At 39.2% G+C, this 16920-nt stretch overlaps 1 protein-coding gene across 3 annotated transcripts in view; it reads right to left on the bottom strand.

The window, feature by feature from the left end:
* LOC129823229 (AP-2 complex subunit alpha-2-like) overlaps positions 1–16920 on the bottom strand; it is a 53524-nt gene that overhangs the window by 33876 nt on the left and 2728 nt on the right. For all 3 annotated transcript variants that reach the window (XM_055882114.1, XM_055882130.1, XM_055882120.1), the window contains exon 2: positions 10173–10384. In XM_055882114.1, coding sequence (XP_055738089.1) covers positions 10173–10384 — 212 coding nt within the window. The remainder of the gene's footprint in view (positions 1–10172; positions 10385–16920) is intronic.

Below are 16920 nucleotides of genomic sequence, written 5' to 3'. Positions count from 1 at the left end.
AAATCCTCCTCCTCTCTTCCTCTTCCTAATATACAGTGCACTACTCTTCACCAGGGCCTCATTTCCCAGAGCCTTTGTGGCGTTAAGATCATCGTTAGAACCTTCGTACGATGTATATTTAGTACCGAAGGGGTTTCCCATAGCTTTCGTTAGTAACTTTTTGGTAAATTTTCAGAAAAATTTAAGCCCGGGAATTTTGCTTAAATTCATCAAAAAGGTTAGCTTATAACAGTGAACCTTTTTTGTGGGATACACGAGGCAATTCTAGGTCTTGTGGCATATTTTGGTTAAACTATCCCCAATTCAATAGAATTGCAACTAGAGGTCGGCCGATTAATCGGCATCGGTCGAATAATTAGGGCCGATTTCAAGTTATAACAATCGGTAATCAGAATTTTTGGACGCCGACTATGGCCAATTACATTGCATTCCACGAGGAAACTGCGTGGCAGGCTGACCACCTGTTACGCGAGTGCAGCAAGGATCCACGGTAAGTTGCTAGCTAGCATTAAACTTATCTTATAGAAAACAATCAATCTTCACATAATCACTAAGGTCGAAAGCCATGCGTCCTCCGAGGCACAACCCAACCAAACCGCACTGCTTCTTTAACACAGCGCGCCTCCAACCCGGAAGCCAGCCGCACCAATGTGTCGGAGGAAATACCGTGCACCTGGCCCCCTTGGTTAGCGCGCACTGCGCCCAGCCCGCCACAGGAGTCGCTGGAGCGCGATGAGACAAGGAAATCCCTACCGGCCAAACCCTCCCTAACCCGGACGACGCTAGCCCAATTGTGCGTCGCCCCACGGACCTCCCGGTCGCGGCCGGCTGCGACAGAGCCTGGGGGCGAACCCAGAAACTCTGGTGGCGCAGTTAGCACTGCGATGCAGTGCCCTAGACCACTGGGGGGGCGCCATTTCGACTTTGTAAAAATTAGTTCCCAAATTAAACTGCCTCGTACTCAATTCCTGCTCGTACAATATGCATATTATTATTACTATTGGATAGAAAACACTCTCTAGTTTCTAAAACCGTTTGAATTATATCTGTGAGTAAAACAGAACTAATTTTGCAGCAAACTTCCTGTCAGGAACTGAAAAATCTCAAATCGGGGGCTCTGTTCCAGGGTCAGTTTATAAATTTGCATGTAATCTATGGGTCTACATGCACTGCATACGCCTTCCCCTAGATGTCAGTAAGCAGTGATAATTGGAATGGGGTGTCTGGGTAGTTCTGAGGCCGTATAAAAGCTCTTGGATCCGGGGGTGCAATCTTTTCAACGTTCGTCATGACGCAAGACAGACCTCAGGATTGCATTCTGAAAAGCTAACGTTATAGGCTTTAGATATATCCGGCTCTGATTTTATTCGATATAGGTGTTAAAAACATCATAATGTAGTTATTTTAAACCGAGTTATATCAGTTTATATCAGTATATTGCGATTTTCGGTATTTCATTTGTGCTGCGTTATAGTGAGTTGGACACGTCTTCGCCCCATGTCTAATGTTTGCTGCTAATTCCAAAGTTGAAGACGACAATCTACTACCGAGCAACGATTCTTCTGGACAAAGGACAACTTGCACAAGATTCTGATGGAAGCTCATCAAATAGTAAGAACTATTTATGATGTTAATTCATTGTTCTGTTGAAAAATGTTAAACTATTATTCCGCCATTAATTTCGGTGCGGTCTCGCTTTAACGCACGCTGTATGTCGTAGTAACGTTAATTTTAAAATTCTAACACAGCGGTTGCATTAAGAACTAATGTATCTTTCATTTGCTGTCCAACCTGTATTCTTTAGTCAAGTTTATGATTAGTTGTTGATTAAATTAGGTGCCTCACAAGATTTCTCCCGACATTTTGTTTGCAGCTTGGCTACTATTCTCATTGTATAACCACGATTTGTGCCGCTAAATATGCACATTTTTGAACAAACAATATATGTATTGTGTAATATAATGTTATAGGACTGTCATCTGATGAAGTTTTGAGAAGGTTAGTGAAAAATGTAATATCTTTTGCTGGTTTATTCGCTATCGCTAACGTGCATGAATCAATGCTGCTGTGTGGTTGGCTATTGTAGTAAGCTAATATAATGCTATATTGTGTTTTCGCTGTAAAACACTTAAAAAATCTGAAATATTGGCTGGATTCACAAGATCTGTGTCTTTCATTTGCTGTACACTGTGTATTATTCATAAATGTTTTATGATGAGTATTTAGGTAATTCACATTGCTCTCTGTAGTTATTCTAGTTGCTTTGGTGAGAGTTGTGATGGTGGCTGCAATGTAAAACTATGATTTATACCTGAAATATGCAAATTCTTTGAACAAAACATATGCTATACAATAAATATGTTATCAGACTGTCATCTGATGAAGTTGTTTCTTGGTAAGTGACTATTTATATATTTATTTGGTCAAATTAGTGATAGCTACCTATGCAGTAAAAAAATGGTGGGGAAAAAAAGTTGTCTTTTGCTATCGTGGTTAGCTAATAGCTAAAATATTATGTATTCCCTGTAAAACATTTTAAAAATCAGAAATGATGGCTGGATTCACAAGATGTGTATCTTTCATCTGGTGTCTTGGACTTGTGATTTCATGATATTTTGATGCTAGTATTTACTTGTGGCGCTATGCTAGGCTATGCTAGTCAGCTTTTTTACTGATGAGGGTGCTCCCGGATCCGGGATTGGGACCAACTAGAAGCTAAAATCAATAGAGAGAAGTATATTTTTTTAACTGCATATTTAGTTAAAATAAATTAATGTTAGCAGGCAATATTAACTAGGGAAATTGTGTCACTTCTCTTGCGTTCATTGCACACAGAGTCAGGGTAATGACCAATGGCTCGTATTTCTGTGTTTATTATGTTATAATTAAGTCTATGATTTGATAGAGCAGTCTGGCTGAGCGGTGGTAGTCGGCAGCAGGATCGTAAGCATTCATTCAAACTTTACTGCGTTTGCCAGCAGCTCTTAGCAATGCTTGCTTCACAGCGCTGTTTATGACTTCAAGCCTATCAACTGCTGAGATTAGGCTGGCAATACTAAAGCGCCTATTAGAACATCCAATAGTCAAAGGTATATGAAATACAAATGGTATAGACAGAAATAGTTGACGCATCAACATTCCTATAATAACTACAACCTAAAACTTTGTAACTGGGAATATTGAACCACCAGCTTTCATATGTTCTCATGTTTTGAGCAAGGAACTTAAACGTTAGCTTTTTTACATGGTACATATTGCACTTTTACTTCCTTCTCTAGCACTGTGTTTTTGCATTATTTAAACCAAATTGAGCATGTTTCATTATTTATTTGAGACTAAACTGATTGTATTTATGTATTATATTAAGTTAAAATAAAAGTGTTCATTTCGTAACTTCTGACCCACTGGAAATGTGATACAGTGAATTATAAGTGAAACAATTGTTGGAAAAATGGCTTGTGTCATGCACAAAGTAGATGTCCTAACCGACTTTCCAAAACGATAGTTTGTTAACAAGAAATTTGTGGAGTGGTTGAAAAACGAGTTTTAATGACTCCAACCAAAGTGTATGTAAACTTCCGACTTCAACTGTACACACCAGAGCACGCAACTACCTGACCAATACAAGAGTTGAAAAATTGGTGGCCATCAGGGGCAAATTTGAGGCTTTTTTAACCTGACAACGAGCCATCCTCAACGAGGTTGGAAAGTGACAGTGAAGATGAGGCCGCAGAGTCTGATGTTCAAGAGATGGACATAGAGGAGGTCCAGGGAGAAGACATGTAAGCCTGAGAGGAAGACAACCAAAGCTTTAGTTTCTAGACAATCATTTTACAGATGTATGTTGAAAATGTTTTTGGGAGATGCAATGGATCACTGGGGATCATTCAATATTCCCTTTCTTGTGTTGTTCAGTGAAATCATCCCATGTGAAGAGTCAACTCATTTAATTAAAGTTCGATTCAAAACTAAATCGTTTTTTGTATTTCTATTGGAAGGATTTAATCATTTGCAATTATGTCTACTTATGATAAGGTAAAAGGTTTATGTTTCTGTCTCCATATGATATGGTAAATATAACCAATGCAAAAAACATCTACATTTAAATGGTATTAATATTAATTTGCATATATGTCAATTAATTCCCATATATTCCCATTAATTCCCACAGAAAGTTTCGACCTCTGAATATTCCCCAAAATGTGCAACCCTAAACGTGGCTCTTAAAAACTTTTGCAAATCTATGCGTGATCCAGACCACTCATAGAGCAGCAAAAGTGCATTGTTACGCCTCGAACATACCTAGTGTCATTGCGGAAAATGGTACGGAGCATCATCTGGATATGTGTGCAACAAAAGTTTAATATTCACCTTCTGCTGCCATTTCTGTCAAGCCGTCTACGCATACAATTTGAGTTGCCAAAGTATTTGCAATTGACAAACAAGGATACAATTAAGCTTCAAATGAAAACCGAGATGACTGCATTAAAAGACAGCCTATTTAGGCCCATGTAGCCTATTTCAATCATATTGAAATCAAAGGAGTTTTATTTTGCAACTAGGCTACAGTCAAATGTTTTGCCTCAATGTGTTTCATGATGTGTGACATGTGCACAATGATGTGACCTGTATCTGTGATTTAGTGCATCATTATTGGGTAAGCATAATGAAGGTGCCTCAATAGCCTATTTGCAGTCATTGGTGGTAAAATCTCCATAGCTGTGGGAAGTAGGGGTGTAGTAGTGCACTGGGCATTTACTAGTCCTTTATTAGCGGACCGATATAGCAGTCTGTACTGCGGGCAAAAAAGAGAGTAGCGTTGCTTTTCTTTCGATCCTATCAGTATCGACACATGGTCTAACGACACAGTTAGAGAACGTTCTCTATACGTGCTTGTTTGGGAAACACTTAAAAAGTTGGCTCGTAAATAACAACCTGGCCTTCACAATCACCCGACCTCAACCCAATTGAGATGGTTTGGGATAAGTTGGACCGCAGAGTGAAGGAAAGGCAGCCAACAAGTGCTCAGCATATGTGGGAACGCATTCAAGACGGTTGTTTAACACTTGTTTTGTTACTACATGATTCCATATGTGTTATTTCATAGTTTTGATGTATTCACTATTATTCTACAATAATGAAAATCATAAAAATAAAGAAAAACCCTGGTATGAAAAGGTGTGTCCATCTTTTGACTGGTACTGCATGTAATGGGGAATTGATAGACACCAAGGCAAACAATTCAAACAATTAAGTTATGAAACAATGAACGTGCACAAATTGGCAGGAGAGAGCGCATTCTGGAGAGAGACGTGCATTGTGCATTTTAGCCACACTTACCTTCTTGGACTGTGCCATCCATGCGGCCTCCGCAATGGATTAGTCTCAGCCTTCGCAATGGATTAGTTCACTGAGATGGGCGTGAATCAGACAGGTGTCTCGTGTGCCATAAAAAAATACATATATATTTGCTACTGCTCGACTAAAAACAAATATCGGTCGACTAACAGCCTATCAACCAAACAATTGACCAGTCGACTAGTTGTCATCATCCCTAAAACGTTCACACCCGTAATTTGAGACGTAAACATTGTTTTGTCTTAAGGTGTATTGAGAGTTCCTCCACCCAACACTAAAGAGGCATGATACAATCATTTAAATTATATCCCCCTGAACCTGGGATGTGTTAGTGAATAGAGTTAGAGTGACCACCTTCTGCCTCCAGCTGTGCTCAGGACACCATCTGTGAATTGATCGCCCCTCCATCTATCTTCAGAGCCCGTGCTGTTAGGATATTGACCTCATTCCGTCAGTAGAAGATGCCTGGTTATTCTTTAAAAGTGTTTTCCTCACCATCTTAAATTAGCATGCCCCATTCAAAAAAAATTAAACCAGAACAGATATAGCCCGTGGTTCACTCCAGACCTGACTGCCCTTGACCAGCAAAAAAACATCCTGTGGCGTACGGCATTAGCATCAAATAGCCCACGCGATATGGAACATTTCAGGGAAGTTAGGAACCAATATACACAAGCAGTTAGGAAAGCAAAGGCTAGCTTTTTCAAACAGAAATTTGCATCCTGCAGCACAAACTCCGAAAAGTTCTGGGACACTGTAAAGTCCATGGAGAATAAGAGCACCTCCTCCCAGCTGCCCACTGCACTGAGGCTAGGAAACACTGTCACCACCGATAAATCCACTATAACTGATAATTTCAATAAGCATTTTTCTACGGCTGGCAATGCTTTCCACCTGGCTACCCCTACCCTGGTCAACAGCCCTGCACCCCCCACAGCAACTTGCCCAAGCCTCCCCCATTTCTCCTTCACCCAAATCCAGATAGCTGATGCTCTGAAAGAGCTATAAAATCTGGACCCCTACAAATCAGCAGAGCTAGACAATCTGGACCCTCTCTTTCTAGAATTATCAGCCAAAATAGTTGCAACCCCTATTACTAGCCTGTTCAACCTCTCTCTCGTATCGTCTGAGATCCCCAAAGATTGGAAAGCTGCTGCGGTCATCCCCCTCTTCAAAGGGGGAGACACTCTTGACCCAAACTGCTACAGACCTATATCCATCCTACCCTGCCTTTCTAAGGTCTTCGAAAGCCAAGTTAACAAACAGATCACCGACCATTTCAAATCCCACCGTACCTTCTCCGCTATGCAATCTGGTTTCTGAGCTGGTCATGGGTCCACCTCAGCCACGCTCAAGGTCCTAAACGATATCCTAACCGCCATCGATAAGAGACAATAGTGTGCAGCTGTATTCATTGACCTGGCCAAGGCTTTCGACTCTGTAAATCACCACATTCTTATCGACAGACTCAACAGTCTTGGCTTCCCAAATGACTGCTTCGCCTAGTTCACCACTACTCAGACATAGTTCAGTGTGTCAAATCAGAGGGCCTGTTGTCCGGACCTCTGGCAGTCTCTATGAGGGTGCCACAGGATTCAATTCTCGGGCCGACTCTTTTCTCTCTATTCATCAATGATGTCGCTCTTGCTGCTGGTGATTCTCTGATCCACCTCTACGCAGATGACACCATTCTGTATACTTTTGGCCCTTCTTTGAACACTGTGTTAACTTCACTAGGGTAGGGGGCAGCATTCGGAATTCTGGATGAAATGCATGCCCAATTTAAACTGCCTGCTTCTCGGGCCCAGAAGATATGATATGCATATAACTTGTAGATTTGGATAGAAAACACTCAGAAGTTTCCAAAACTGTTAAAATAGTGTCTGTGAGTATAACATAACTGATTTGGCAGGCAAAAACCTGAGAAAAATCCATTCAGGAAGTAGTTTATTTTTTGATTTTGTAGTTTTCTATTCAATGCCATTACAGTATCCATTGACTTAGGACTCAAACTGTAGTTTCTATGCCTTCCACTATATGTCAACAGTCTTTAGAAATAGTTTCAGGCTTGTATTCTGAAAAATGAGGGAATAAGACCATTCGGAATGTCTGGACGCTAAAGTGTTGCAGAGCTTTTTCATGCGCTCGACAGAGAGAGAGCAATTCTTGTTTACCTTTAAATTGACGACGTTATTGTCCGGTTGAAATATTATCTATTATTTAGGCTAAAAACAACCAGAGGATTGAATATAAACATCGTTTGACATGTTTCTATGAACTTTACGGATACAATTTGGATATTTTTGTCTTCCTGTTTTGACTGCGTTTCAGCCTGTGGATTACTGAAGGGGTTTTGTATATAAAGAGACTTTATCGAACAAAATAAACATTTTTTGAGTAAATGAAAGTCTGCTGAGTGCAACCATATGAAGATCATCAAAGGTAAGGGATTCATTTTATCTCTATTTCTGACTCTGACTCTGTTCTACTTAGCTGGTTACTGTTTGTAATGAATTGTCTAGTGGGCTATGTTCTCAAATAATCGTAAGGTATGCTTTCGCCGTAAAGCATTTTTTAAATCTGACACCGTGGCTGGATTCACAAGACGTTCATCTTTAAACCTATGTAAAATATGTTTTGTTTTCTGAATTTTTATAATGAGTATTTCTGTATTTGAATTTGGCGCCCAGCAGTTTCACTGGCTGTTGAAGAGGTGGGACGCTAACGTCCCACATATCCAAGAGAGGTTAACTAACCTCAAGACGAGCTTCAATGCCATAGAACTCTCCTTCCGTGGCCTCCAATTGCTCTTAAATACAAGTAAAACTAAATGCATGCTCTTCAACCGATCGCTGCCCGCACCTGCCCGCCCGTCCAGCATCACTGCTCTAGACGGTTCTGACTTAGAATATGAGAACAACTACAAATATCTAGGTGTCTGGTTAGACTGTAAAATCTCCTTCCAGACTCACACTAATTCAAATATAAATCTAGAATCGTCTTCCTATTTCGCAAAAAAGCATCCTTCACTCATGCTGCCAAACATACCCTCGTAAAATTGACCATCCTACCGATCCTCGACTTTGGCAATGTCATTTACAAAATAGCCTCCAACACTCTACTCAGCAAATTAGATGTAGTCTATCACAGTGCCATCCGTTTTGTCACCAAAGCCCCATATACTACCCACCACTGCAACCTGTATGCTCTCATTGGCTGACCCTCGCTTCATATTCGTCACCAAACCCACTGGCTCCAGGTAATCTATAAGTCTTTGCTAGGTAAAGCCCTGCCTTATCTCAGCTCACTGGTCAACATAGCATGACCCACCCGTAGCACACGCTCAAGCAGGTATATTTCACTGGTCACCCCCAAAGCAAACACCTACTTGGCCGCCTTTCCTTCCAGTTTTATGCTGCCAATGACTGGAATGAATTTCAAAAATCACTTTAGCTGGGGACCCATATCTCCCTCACTAACATTAGCTGTCAGAGCAGCTCACAGATCACTGCACATAGCCCATCCAAATACCTCATCCCCATAATGTTCTTTTTTTTTTTGTTCCTTTCCTGTAACATTAGCTGCCCATATCTCCCTTTAAGCATTAGCTGTCAGAGCAGCTCACAGATCACTGCACATAGCCCATCCAACTACCTCATCCCCATAATGTTATTTTTTGTTGTTGTTCCTTTGCACCCCAGTATCTCTACTTGCACATTCATCTTCTGCACAGCTACCACTCCAGTGTTTAATTGCTAAATTGTCATTATTTTGCCACTATGGCCTATTTATTGCCTTACCTCCCTTAACTTACCTCATTTGCACACACTGTATATAGATTTTTTCTCTCTATTGTGTTATTGTTGTTTGTTTATTCCATGTGTAACTCTGTGTTGTTGTTTGTGTCGCACTGCTTTGCTTTATCTTGGACAGGTCGCAGTTGTAAATGAGAACTTGTTCTCAATTAGCCTACCTGGTTAAATAAAGGTGAAAAAAAATAAAAAAATAGATGACATATTTCTTACTGTAAACATCAGAGGCAAGTCTCCACAGAATTTTTATATGAGAATGTTCCACAATGTTGTACCCCACTAAATGTGCAATGTGGCATGTAAAAATGAAACCACTAATCTGACATGGCTAGAGTGAATGTGTGGTTTCCACAAGATTATCAAGGAAGAAAAGGTAGGAAAGAGGACGCATTTTCAAAGTATTCAAACCAGACCAAAGGCTACCATTGTGAAAGAATTTGTACTGAAACACGCCCTGTCAGGTCAACCTTAGACTTAAATATTTTTATATACATATCGTATAACCCAATAGTCATACAGTCATACATACCGTGACATATACTGTATAAGACTACTTATACAGTATATTACTACTATTACTACTTACTACTTTTAAAGTCTTTAATCTGACAATTGAATGTTCCGGCCAGAATAGCTGAATACCAAAGCAGAGCTTGACATTCGAATGAATGACACTAGGTTCAATGATCTGTTGTACTGCAAATATAGACAGACAAGACTAGGACCCCAGAATGGGTTAAGTAAATGTACCAGTGTAGGTTTAGTAACAACATTGAAAGAACAGTTTAAGAGAAAAAGAAATAGTGCCAGGCAACCAGTACAACCAACTGACAAAACAGAGACTGGGATATCAAGATAGAGACAAACAGACAATGAAAAATGGAGTGCCACAAACTGAAATAGACAGACAACCCACACAGAGAGACATAGCCACAAGGGTACAGCACAAATACATTTTTCATTCATACAAGTTGGTTGCTCTCTCTCACACACATCACTTACGATCTGTTTCTCTGTATACTTGTTGGAGCTGAGCAGGTTGACAGCCTCCATGTGTCCAAAGTCGATGTCATGTCCCAGCAGAAAGATGAAGAGCAGCTTGCAGACATACTTCTTCTTACTATAGCCATCCAGTGCCTTGTCCCCCTTGAACTTGGAGCGGATGTTGGCCAGCTCCTTATTGATCCGCTTGATCTCCGCCTCCTTGCTCTTACCTGGGGAGGAAGTGGAGCAGCAATTTAAGTTTGGATTCAAGTTTTAATACTTTATTACCATACCAACCAAAGTTGTAAGGAATTAGATTTAATGCAGCTCATTAAAAACAAGGACAAAAAAATACACATATACATTCAGGTAAATTTGCCAGTGGCACACCACGAGAATGTGAATGACGCGAGTAATTTCAATAGCAGGTGATTTTAATCTTTAATTTCTGGGCTGATCAAGTAGTCTATAGAGTTCATACAGACTTTGGCAAGACAAATTGAAGGACTTTTTCAAGTGCTTCATTGTAATTTTCAAGGACCTAAATTGTATATTTAATTGTTGTAATAGCCTAGAGTAACCACCCCACCTACATTCGTATGCATTACAACTAAAAACAATGCATTTTTTATTAGGCCTTCCCAATGGCATTATGCGTTGACATTCACATTATTTTTTATATTCTAAAATATGTCAGAATAATATGGGCATGGCCTGGCTAAATAAACAGTAGGGCTGGCCCCATTTAGTCGACTGGTCGATTGTTTTGTCGATAGGCTGTGGATCGAACGAGATTTCTTTAGTCGAGCAGGCCTAATTGATTATATTTTTTTATTGGCCAGAAAATATACCGGTATGATTTCCGCCTGTCTCAGTGTACTAATCCATTGCTGAGGCCACGGGGATGGCACAGTCACTCGAAGTCATGTGATACTGAAATTGTATTCGGTTATTATGCAAAAATAATGGTGCAACACTAATCAATCTAATATTATTCTATAACAAATGCGCTTTCTCCCGAGTTGGATACGGTCGCTGTTCGCGATTCTGAAACAATCTTCAGTGCACCGTAGAATTGCTGCCTTTCCCTATGTTGCTATTTGCATAATAGCAAAGTTAACCATCATATTGGAATTGAGAACAATGTGTCGGAGGCAGCAGCAGCAGAAACGAGTTAAAAGCCTTTGCCTTAGCCTAATTGTCTAAGAAAATTCAGGATAGGAAACCCCAATTGAATTAGGTCTATAATCAATAGCTTAACAGTTAAATGTGCCTGTCTTTATAAATCATCCACATACAGCGTATTTGGAAAGTATTCAGACCACTTGCCTTTTGCCACATTTTGTTACATGACAGCCTTATTCTAAAATGGATTAAATTAGATTTTTTCAACAAAGGCTGTGCTTTTCTGTGACTTGGCGGTGACCTAACATAATCGTTTGTGGTGCTTTCGCTGTAAAGCCTTTTTGAAATCGGACACTGTGGTGGGATTAACAAAAAGATTACCTTTAAAATGGTATAAAATACTTGTGTATTTGAGGAATTTTAATTATGAGATTTCTGTTGTTTGAATTTGGCGCCCTGCACTTTCACTGGCTGTTGTCATATCGATCCCGTTAACGGGATCTCAGCCATATGAAGTTTTAACGTCAATTATCAAAGAAAAAAAAACATTTAAAAAAAACATTTGCATATGTTGTAGCTTATACCCTATTTTACATCATCTAATAGGGCTGCACGATTTGGACAAAATATCTAAAATATCAATTGCGATTACAAAATGTGACCATCAGACATGGTTAAAACAATTGAAATTATAAGTCAGTGCCATCACTTATAAAATGTAATCCTATGAATGAATACATACCGTGCTTACTGAATACAAAACCAAATTAAATAAAGTTTTTCCAACACTTTAATAAGCTACATATGATATGATTACTACACCTACATATTAACAAACATACTTTTTTAACATGGTCATCAAAATATTGAGTGCTATAAGCACAGCACTTACTAATGAATTGCATGAGTTCCTATTTTACCATTATGAGTTCTTAAATAACCTGTTATGGCTGCAAGGGGCAGTATTGAGTAGCCTGATAAAATGTGTCCATTTCAAACGGCGTCGTACTCAATTCTTGCTCGTACAATATGCATATTATTATTACTATTGGATAGAAAACACTCTCTAGTTTCTAAAACCGTTTGAATTCATTCTCTGAGTGAAACAGAACTCATTCTGCAGCACTTTTCCTGACCCGGAAGTTCAAAGTCTGAAACCGAGGCTCTCTTCCTCTTCCTGCCTATAAATGGGCACAAGAGCTATTAGTATACATGCACGTCAAACACCTTCCTCTGGGTGTCAAGAAGTCTGTGAGAGAAGAAATGAGGTGATTATCTCGATCTGGGATGGAATAAATCCTCTTGGAATGACGTGTACCCAATTTCCGGTACTCTGAAGAACGCAATTTGGACAGTGGGGTTGCCTTTTGTTATAGGCGTTATAGGCGAATATTATTTCCGGCTTTGATTTTATTTGATACATGTCACCATATCATCGTAACGTATGTTTTTTCAATATAGTTTCATCAGATTATTGAATTTTTTTCGGGAGTTTTGCCGTGTTCCGTTCTATTCCATTTGTTTACATGGAGAGATCCGTGCAACCCGGCTAGCGCGCTTGCTAAATGGAGAGAGAAAGTTGCCATTCTGAATCCAAACAACGACTCATCTGGACAAAGGACACCTTGTTCAACATTCTGATGAAAGATCAGCAAAAGTAAGACCCAATTTATGATGTTATTTCATATATCTGTCGTAGTCGCCGGCGCCCAAGTGTTTCTATTGTGCTAAGCTAAGCTAATATAACGCTACATTTTGTTTTCGCTGTAAAACACTTAATAAATCGGAAATATTGTCTGGCATCACAAGATGCCTGTCTTTCATTTGCTGTACACTATGTATTTTTCAGAAATGTTTTATGATGAGTAATTAGGTATTTGACGTTGGTGTCTGTAAATATTATGGCTGCTTTCGGTGCAATTTCTGAATGTAGCTGCAATGTAAACTATGATTTATACCTGAAATATGCACATTTTTCGAAAAAAACATGCTATACAATAAATATGTTATCAGACTGTCATCTGATGAGGTTGTTTCTTGGTTAGTGGCTATTTTTATCTTTATTTGGCCGAATTTGTGATAGCTACTGATGTAGTAAAAAACTGATGGAGTAATAAAAGTGGAGTCTTTTGCTAACGTGGTTAGCTAATAGATTTACATATTTTGTCTTCCCTGTAAAACATTTTAAAAATCGGACATGTTGGCTGGATTCACGAGATGTGTACCTTTCATATGCTATATTGGACTTGTTAATGTGTGAAAGTTAAATATTTTAAAAAATATATATTTTGAATTTCGCGCCCTGCACTTGAAGTGGCTGTTGTCATAAGTGTACCGACGTCGGACTGCAGCCATAAGAAGATAACCTAAGTTAATTATTTAGTCAGGCAGCCATTGGCTGCAGGTGGAATAGGAAGCTTATTATAAGTAGGCTCAATCATTATTATAATTGAAAGTATAAGTCAACATGCCTTAAAATCATGTAATACCGATTGCAATGTGCAACCTGTGTCCAAAACATTGGAAACCCTCCACTAACCCGGGCGACGCTGGGCCAATTGTGCGCCGCCCCATGGGTCTCCCTTGTCACGGCTGGCTGCGACACTGTCTGGACTCCAACAGCTTCTGTGATTTCTATGTGAGCAGGATGTTTTTCTTAGGGAGTTATACTTGAAAATGTATGGGCAATCAATGCCTGTTTAAGAGGGCAACTCCACCACTAATTTTCATTATCGCAGCACAATACCAGTGTCAACATATGCAACAAAAAAAATTGTAGAAAAAAATAAAGTTAAAAAAGTTCTACCCAATTACATCATCAAAAGTTTAAACATTGTAAATACAGTGATTTTCAAACACTATGAAATTCGTGGTGACTTTGGGAGCAAGAAAATACCCCCCCTTCGGCGAGAAACTCGTTGCAAGTTTTGAAAATCCTACCCTGTGATGTCACAGAAGCATTTTTTTAGGACCTATCTGCTTATATTTTTAGCCACAGATCATATAAAAGGTTTTCACATACAGTTTGCAGACATTTGTTTGGTGCTGGAGGTGATGAATATTAGGTTGAAATGTGGTGGAATTGCCCTTTAACCTAGGTGACTGGTTGTGGCTCTAGGGCTTTGCTGCTGTCAGGCGCTTTTTCTTACCATGCAATCATCGTAAAGTAGGGGATGGTTATTCTTCAAATGATTTAATAAAATGTGTCGTGTTGGCTCTTGTTATCGCCACAACTCTGAAGCACTTTTTGCACAACACTTGCATTTGGTTAACATCGGTCTGCCTGTAGCCAAAATACTGCCATACCACTGAAGATGAGCCCTTTTTTGGCACCAAATCAACATTCTTGTTAGCACTAGAAGCACTCATGTTTCTGACACACCCTATCATGTAACGCCACATAGTTTCTAAACCTCATACAGTACGGTCTTTGGTAAAGCGCTTTCTCTCCTCACCAGCATGCGCGTTAAGCGGGGACGCTTGTGATTGGCCAGCATGTGCATGCAGTGTCCACTTGTGATTGGTCAGCGTCCTCTGTGCATGTAGAGTCTAGCGGATCTCATTGGAGGTACAGCAGTCTACAGTCTTTGTTGTATTAACAGAGTGTCAAATAAGAGAGAAAATTGCAGATTCTTGTGATATGGTTATTGCACGTCAATATCGCAATTTCAATCTGAATTCGATTAATCATGCAGCCCTATAATCTAAGGTTGTGTTGTACCCATAAATGTACTAACATTTGAATAAAAATGTACATTTCAAATGGTACCACAAAGATGGTTGGAGGTCCGCACATCAGAGAATGTTGACATGAATGGGAATATCTGTCGTTTTAAATTATACAGTCAAGCCTCCATAGGAATCCTATTGAAATCATAGAAATATAGATAATTGAATAGATATGACCATTAAGTTAAAATTCGAAGGTGGGTGGACCGGCAGTTTGTGGTTATAATAAAAAGTTAAAATGTCAGTTCAATTTAAATGTCAATGGTGTACCAGCTGAATTGCAGTGGTCTGAAAGGATATGTCCATTCTATGAATTACATTTCTATGACCGAAATGACACCCACCCTGTATTCAAGAGCATGTTGCGTCTCAACCGATGGCAGGCACAACACAAAAACCTGAGTTTACGCGTTTTTAGATCATTATTAAATTAATAATTGTTTATTTTAATGATATCAAACTCAAAAGTTTATATTTTCCAGGGATGAAGACATGGATGTCTCATGGTATGGTGGGGTATGCAAAATGGGTAAACTTCAAGCACCTTTAACTGCTAAATGTTTTGGCATTCAGGTCCAAAAAGTCACTGACCAGTTCTTCCATGGGCAAACATGTACGGAAAGTTTTGTTTAAATCAAAAGGGGTGCTGTCAAAAAGTGATTGAATTCAATTGGATTTATGGTTTATTGGATTCATCTATATATGCTCCTGAACTATGGCAAAAGTGGACACAAATATGCAGGTCCCATGCATGACCAATAAGGTTATGAGGAAACCACACCTTTCATAATTTGAGACATAAATTTAAGGAACGCTAATAACAAGAGAAAAGTTGTGTGACGTTGTGTGTCAAGAGGCGACTGTTTTCAAGAGTGAGGGAAGGGGTAAAATGCTCTTGGAGCCTCTTCACACTTCCTACAACGTTCGTAAAAATAACATTGGCTACACATATTACTCAAATGTAAACTTGCATACTTGCTACGTCTTAACCTCTACCTCCAGAAGTAGCGCACGGCACTCGCCCGACAGTTGCCCCGTTGAAGCAGGGCAGTGTAAACATTGTTTCCTTGAGCCAACACTCCTACAGTCTAAATGGTAATAGCAGAGCAATATTTTTGAAACTGTTGAAATGTAAAGACATTTTCCTAATATGAGACTTGTTCTACTGAGTTTTACCTGAAATTACAGTAACAGCCCATTACATTTTTTAAATTGTCGCAGCAGCCACCAGCTGCACTGAGCCACATAAAACTATCAAAGCCCATCCCCACCACCAATGTACGTAGATCATACAAACAGGATATGTTTTTTCATTTGTAACATTGTGTGATGATTTTAGAGGTGGCACCATAGGTCCCAGGGTGGTTGAGGGGGAATTGTTTTCCTTGGGCCCAGTTTTTACTGATCTGGTGAATGAATTAAATTTCATTTTGTGTCAATTTGCCAATTGGCAACCCATCCCTTATGGGATTAATTGACAGAAACAAACATTACAATAATTCAGTGACAATTCTTCTTCCGGTGTTCTCTGCAGCGTGCATCGCATAAAGAGTGAAAAAAATGTAAGGTATAAATCAATACATTATAGTAAATAAGACCATCTAAACAATAGTTATATCCCTCTAGAGCAGTAAAAGAATATACATACATAAATAAATACATACAAATTAAACAGAAGGCATTTGAACTCAGTAGGCTAAGATAACCAACTCTGGACAGTAGTTGTAGCATATGTCATAGTAATAAATCAGCTGTAAAAAGTGGTTTTATATGAGTTTTATATTTTTTATATTTTTTATATGGTTTTATATTTATATGGACCAGATTTTTTCTAATTAGGTCATATTGTAAAACAAAAACGTGGACAAACTCCTGGCCCTGGGGAGGATGAAAACATTAAAATCCTTTACAT

The sequence above is a fragment of the Salvelinus fontinalis genome, chromosome 2 (assembly GCF_029448725.1).
Source record: "Salvelinus fontinalis isolate EN_2023a chromosome 2, ASM2944872v1, whole genome shotgun sequence".
In the NCBI taxonomy this organism is placed as follows: Eukaryota; Metazoa; Chordata; class Actinopteri; order Salmoniformes; family Salmonidae; genus Salvelinus; species Salvelinus fontinalis.
The sequence above is the reverse complement of the archived record's forward strand: the minus strand, read 5'-3'. Positions and strand labels throughout refer to the sequence as shown.